At 38.7% G+C, this 6,234-nt stretch overlaps 1 protein-coding gene across 4 annotated transcripts in view; it reads left to right on the top strand.

The window, feature by feature from the left end:
• APAF1 (apoptotic peptidase activating factor 1) overlaps nucleotides 1–6,234 on the top strand; it is an 86,809-nt gene that overhangs the window by 56,779 nt on the left and 23,796 nt on the right. For 2 of the 4 annotated variants that reach the window (XM_021687546.1, XM_044914728.1), the window contains 2 exons: nucleotides 3,110–3,238; nucleotides 5,700–5,825. The exons of 1 other annotated variant lie outside the window; for it this stretch is intronic. In XM_021687546.1, the coding sequence (XP_021543221.1) occupies nucleotides 3,110–3,238; nucleotides 5,700–5,825 (255 nt within the window). The remainder of the gene's footprint in view (nucleotides 1–3,109; nucleotides 3,239–5,699; nucleotides 5,826–6,234) is intronic. One more of the 4 variants, XM_044914729.1, reaches the window with a different exon arrangement.

Here is a 6,234-nt window from a genome sequence, read left to right as displayed (position 1 = left end):
TCCAGAGGAATAGATGAATGAGAGAACAAAATGCTAACAGGGTAACAATGGCCGCAGAAAATATACACTAAACAAATCAGAAAAGACCTGAAACCTGGGGAAAAGAAAGGGTAAGGAAGAAAAAAGAAGAAAAGAAAAAAAGAAAAAGAAAAAGATAGAAACAAACAAACAAAACAAAACAGAATATGATCAAATATGATCAGGCTGGTGCATAGATCAGTGCCACACACTAGATTTTGGGCATATTTTGGTCTGCTAGAAGAAAGTGCCTCCCAATATTAAAAAAAAAAGACAAAAATAAGGGTTAATATGATGAAGGGATGGAATATGACTGTAAGGATGAAAATTATAAAAGATTTTATAAAAGGAATTGATAAGATAAGAAGTTGGTTGGGGCGCCTGGGTGGTTCAGTCGTTGAGTGTCTGCCTTCGGCTCAGGTCATGGTTCCAGCATCCTGGGATCGAGCCCCGCATCATGCTCCCTGTTCGGTGGGAAGCCTGCTTCTCCCTCTCCCATTCCCCCTGCTTGTGTTCCCTCTCTCACTGTGTCACTGTCAAATAAATAAATAAAATCTTAGGAAAAAAAAAAAAGTTGGTTGAAAAAAGAAAGAAGAGGATTTAAAAAAAAAAAAAAAGGGAGAGAATGTGATCAGGCAGGAGATTACAACAAAGCCATACACTAGAGATTTAGGGTATATTTTGATCTGTTAGAAGAAACTGTATTCCAAAATTTTAAAGAGATAACAACTTAAATATTTATACCAAAAATAAGGGTAACTACTATGAAGGGGTAGAATATGACTCTAAAAATGCAAAATAAAAAAGATTTTTTTTAAAAAGGGATTGATAAGATGTTGGTTGAAAAAGCGAAAAAGAAAAATTAAAAAAAAAAAAAGACAGTTAAAAAAAATTAACTTTCAAAGACTGTAAAGAATCATGGGAAAAAAAGCCATGAATTCTATGTGCAGTATTCCCCTAGTGCTGGAGTTCTGCTGTTCTCATTGGTCGGTAAACTTGGTCTTGGCTGGCTGTTCTTGCTGATCTTCTGGGGCAGGGGCCTGTTGCCATGGTTCCCAAATGTCTTTGGCAGAGGCGGAATTGCCCTGCCCTTGCCGGTCCAGGCTGAGTAATCTGCTCTGGTTTGCTCTCCGGAGCTTTTGTTCCCTGCAAGCTTTTGGTACAGCTTTGGAGGACTAGAGTGAAAATGGCAGCCTCCCAAGCTCTGCCCTGGAGGAGCTGAGAACTTGGGGCCCCACTCCTCAGTGAGCCTCCAGAGTAAAGCAGTCAGTCACTCCCATCTCCCCGGTCTCCGGCTGCGCTCCGTGCTCACTTGGCCTGTCTGTGACCCAGTGTTTCTATCTCTGGCACCAGACCCCGTGTGGAGTCTCCAGACCCAGCCAATTCCTGCGGTGAGCTCCCGCACTGCTCCTCCCCGGGGAGGAAGGGGAGTCTCCCCGGATCTGCCGCTTGTTGGGTCCCTGCTGGAAGAGCAGTGGCCTGACTGTGCTGTGGATCACAGTTTATGGCAACCCCGAGCTGAGAGCCCACATCTCGGCTCTGTCTCTGCAGCCGGCTTTCTCGCTCCGATGCCTGAGAGCTCTGCCACCCTCAGGCACCCCCGGTCTTCCTGTTACCGTGAGGGTCCTGAGACCACACTGTCCCAGCGAGGGTTTCACCCCCCCCCCCAGCTTAGCCACTGGAGCTATGTCCCTCAGCGGAGCAGACTTCTAAAAGTTCTGATTTTGTGCTCTGCTGCTCTATCACTTGCCAGAAACGGTGAACAAAGGCCCCCTTCCCCGCTGTCTATCCTCCCGAATATCGCCTCGGATTCAGTTCTCTGCACGCATGTCCTACCATCCAGAAAGTGGTCGCTTTTCTGTCTGTATCATTTTATATTCCCACTAGTAGTGTACAGGAGTTCCACTTTCTCCTTGCCAACACTTGTTATTTTCCATTTTTCAAAAAATTACAACCATCTTATTAGGTGTGAAGTGGCATCTCATTGTGGTTTGCTTTACATTTGAATTTGAACATTTTAAAAGATCTTTTCCAGTGAGAGAGGAAGACAGCTTAATATTACATGAAATGCCTCTTTGTTTGAAAAATCTAGACTAGGTCTTTATTTTACCTGCTAAAATAAAGCTACCCTAAAATCACCCTTCACTACACATAGATCCCAATTTTTTAGTCTTTGGTCTCTGCATTCTCCTCCTCTTTATTTCTTTTGAACTCTTTTCTGTTAGCCTACTCTAATTGTTAGGTCTTTACTTTTTACCACCCAGTAATTAAGACAGCTGCCTATTCCGTACTTGCTAAGTTTCCTCTGTCACTCTCCACCATTAATTTTTAAGAATGACCTGTCCTGGGAAGCATTGTAACTATGGTTTCCTGTCTTTTGTTCTTGGCCCCTGATGCTGTGCTGCTTACCATCTGTGTGCTTGAAGGGCTCTGCATTCACAATACATGTTCATGGCTCCCACCGGAAGCTTTGTTTTTTTTTCTTGTACGATGCCTTGGTCTTAAATCACAATGTTACATACATGTTTTTATCATTTGGCAAAAACTTCAGAAGAATATATTCAACATTTAAAAATCTTTCAAAAGTTGAAATGAAGCTTGCATTATTCAAAAATAGCTTTTTTTGGTTCAAAAATGGGAAAATGATCATAATGGAGTAATTTGATAGCTCCGAAGAGAAATAGAAATAGTTGAGCTAATTTCATTTTAGGAAGCCTCTGCTCTGTATTATTTTGATTATCTTCATTTATGAATATCCATTTTCCTCTTTTGAATAAACACGCATTCAGGAGAACTGCTCTGTATGTTAATTTGGCTAGTCCGTTCATTTATTCACAAAGGTTTTATTTCTTCCTAGGCCAGCTTGAGAGATCATCCGTGATAAATTTTTCTTTATAGGAAACATGTTTCAAGATGAGCAATATTTTAAAAGTATGTGTATATTGATTTATATCTTATTTATGACTGTCAATAGTTATGCCAGTTATCAGTAATTGTATTTTTTCAGGACTTAAAAAATTTAGATTCATTTTGAGTATAGCTTATTTTTAAAAGTATTTTACTTTCATAGATACCTATTTTATGTTGACAGCTTTTTGACATTCATACCAGTGGCTTATTGGCAGAAATTCCTACAGGCCATCACAGCACCATCCAGTATTGTGACTTCTCCCCGCAAAATCATTTGGCAGTGGTGGCTTTGTCCCAGTGCTGTGTGGAGGTGAGTAGTTCACTTACTCTGTGAGGTTGTACCTCTGCCAAGAATGGGCTACTTAAACCATTAACTACTGAGAATGTTTGAGAAATAGTAGAGCATTTTCTTCACAGCATAATGACCTATAGCTTTAGGATATTAAACTATATAGCCAACCTTATTACTTTAGCAGTGATTGAAGATTTGATTTGATAGTATGACAGGGAATGACAGTATCATTCAGCAAGTATTTGTTGAATGCCTAGCATGTGCCAAGGTCTGGGGAAACAGTGGAATGAACACTGGTTTCCTAGGCAGAAACATGGCATCTCTTAAACAATATGAAAGAAAGGATCTTCTATAAAAGAAAGGATGAGAGATGAGTCCAATTCAGATTTCTTAGATCACTGAGAAGAAGAAAAGTTAATTTAGAATTGGTTAACCTAGGATGTTCATTGGTGAGCACTAATGAGTAAAATGACTCTTAAAAATTGCCTGTTAATATTTATAATTTTGTACTTACCTGATAGATTTTATATTCAGAATCTATACCTGACTGGTCCTGGAAGAATTTCACCCAGTGAATGGCTATATTAAGTTTTTTCAAAAAGCAGTGAACTGATGGTTTTTTTTTTCCCAAAGATGGATTAGTTTTTCCAAGCTTTATTACTACTTATTCCTTGAGTGGGTCTTACCATCAGGTAATTTGAAGTTCCTTGTGGTGACAGTCCAAGAAGGTGGGTATGGGCCTTTATCTGGAAAATAGAGAAATCAACTTGGTTCACAGGCTCTCCTCAAAGGAAGCTTGACTACCGCAAGCACTTCTTTAGTGTTCCGTGCTTATTTCAGCAATTTTTAGCGAGTTTGACAACCTTGTTCCTTACTGCAGAGCTGTTGGGGGAGAGTTTCTGAGCTGTAGTCCGTCAGCATGGAGATAAGATGAGAGTGGGTGTGCTCTGTAATCTCTACTTAATTACAAGTACAGAAGCAAGTACAGTGCAACTAACACTGAAGAACTTCCCTGCCAAGAATCTACCCATCGGAAGCATAGGCATTAAGTGTGAACAAGCTCCAGTCCTGTTTGAAATGGTGGGAAGAAGTAGGGTGCTGTGGGCAGTGTTCTCTTCAGGGGAGTCCTTGATTTGAAAGTTTCAGATGTGGTAGGAGATCTTATCTATAGATCCTCAAGGCAGATGTTGGAAATTTCCTCTTTCTGGGTTTTTGTCAGGATTTTAAGGAGTGTTGCTTCTCCCCTAGTGCTCCTCCTAGTGGAGGAAGAACTTTTCTTTCAGCCTTTCCTGTCACTTCTACAATCCCGACCCTATGCTATTAGAAAGCTCCAGGAAACATTGTCTTTTTTCTTAAAATAGGGACCTGGTTTTGGGGGCTCTGAGAAATGATGGGGAAGAACAAGAAGGAAAAAGGGAAGGATTTTCAAGGGAGATTTTTTAGTTATGGAACCACTTTCATTTCTGGCTTTTAGCTCTATGTGTCCACAGGAACTTGGACTCTAGCAATAAGGCAAAGAAAATGTCATATAATTAATTTATAACCATAGAACTCACTGATTGAAAACCACTGGGCATGTGATGAAGTACTTGTTTTCTCCATGCTTGTTCTGAAATCATAAAGTAGGTCTGTCATTCAGAGTGTAATGAGAGGAACTCAGGCACATATGGTACTTCATTAGACTGGAATATATTTGAGTAATTTACAGCAGGGACAAAATACAGCCAGGGTGGCAGACATTGACAATTCGTAATAAGCATGAATAACAGAAATGTGTACCTGTACAATTAGCATATTCATTTATTGTAGGGTTTTGCCATTTGTTGAAACAAGGATTAGATGACAGTGGAAAATAGTCTATTTTTTTTGTTTAAAAAAAATTAAATGTTTGCATGATTCTAAATCAAAGCTTTTTTAAAAAACTTTTATTTTTATTTTTTTAAGATTTTTTTTTTATTTGTCAGAGAGAGAGACAGAGACAGCACAAGCAGGGGGAGCGGTAGGCAGAAGGAGAAGCAGGCTGTCTGCTGAGCAGGAAGCCTGATGCGGGACTCGATCCCAGGACCCTGGGATCATGACCTTAGCCAAGGTAGATGCTTAACCGGCTGAGCCACCCAGGCGCCCTTATATATACTCTTCTGTAGAAATATATATGCTCTTTGCTTATTTTCTGTAAACAATATATCCCAGTGACTAGTCATTATCTGGGTGTTTTTACAGTTACATAATATTCCATTATGTAGTTTATTCAGTCAGTTCCCTGTTGATGGTCATTTGGGTTGTTTCTAGTTCTTTTGATATTAAAGATAAGATGCAGTGAATAATCTTTTGCACAAGTCATTCTGTATTTTTGCTAGCTTGTTTTTGGCCTGTATTCATAGAAGTGAAATTACTGGTTTACTTTTGCTATCTTTAATATTCTTGATATGTTCAAAATGCTTAAGAATGTGATTTCCTGTATGCTATGTTTATTCTGTAGTTGTGGAATATGGATTCGTATTTAAAAGTGGCTGATTGCAGAGGACATTTAAGTTGGGTTCATTGTGTGATGTTTTCTCCTGATGGATCATCATTTTTGACATCTTCTGATGACCAGACAATCAGGGTGAGAAATATTAAGATTTTCATTTAGACATTTGTTGATGTCTACGTCTAACAAACTAAGAAATTGATGAGCAGTATTGGGGGAATTAAAACAAGAAACTACTAGATTAATATTTATCCTTGAAAAGTGCTGTTATATGGACTATAACAGTCTCATTCATCCCATACATGTTCATTGAGTATTACCACGAGCCAGGTGCTAGAGAAGTACAATGATTAAACTGTATTTTGGTTAATTTAAATATTTACTAGGTAATATATTGACTTAATTTTTGACTCTTTTCTCCACTTTAAATTTCCGTATCTAATTACTTGCCAATTGTAATGGATTCTGCCTTTCCATTTTCTGTAATTTATTTCTACTATTTATTTATTTATTTATTTATTTATTTATTTATTTATTTATTTAT

The sequence above is a fragment of the Neomonachus schauinslandi genome, chromosome 5 (genome assembly GCF_002201575.2).
Source record: "Neomonachus schauinslandi chromosome 5, ASM220157v2, whole genome shotgun sequence".
NCBI classification, from domain to species: Eukaryota; Metazoa; Chordata; class Mammalia; order Carnivora; family Phocidae; genus Neomonachus; species Neomonachus schauinslandi.
The sequence above is the reverse complement of the archived record's forward strand: the minus strand, read 5'-3'. Positions and strand labels throughout refer to the sequence as shown.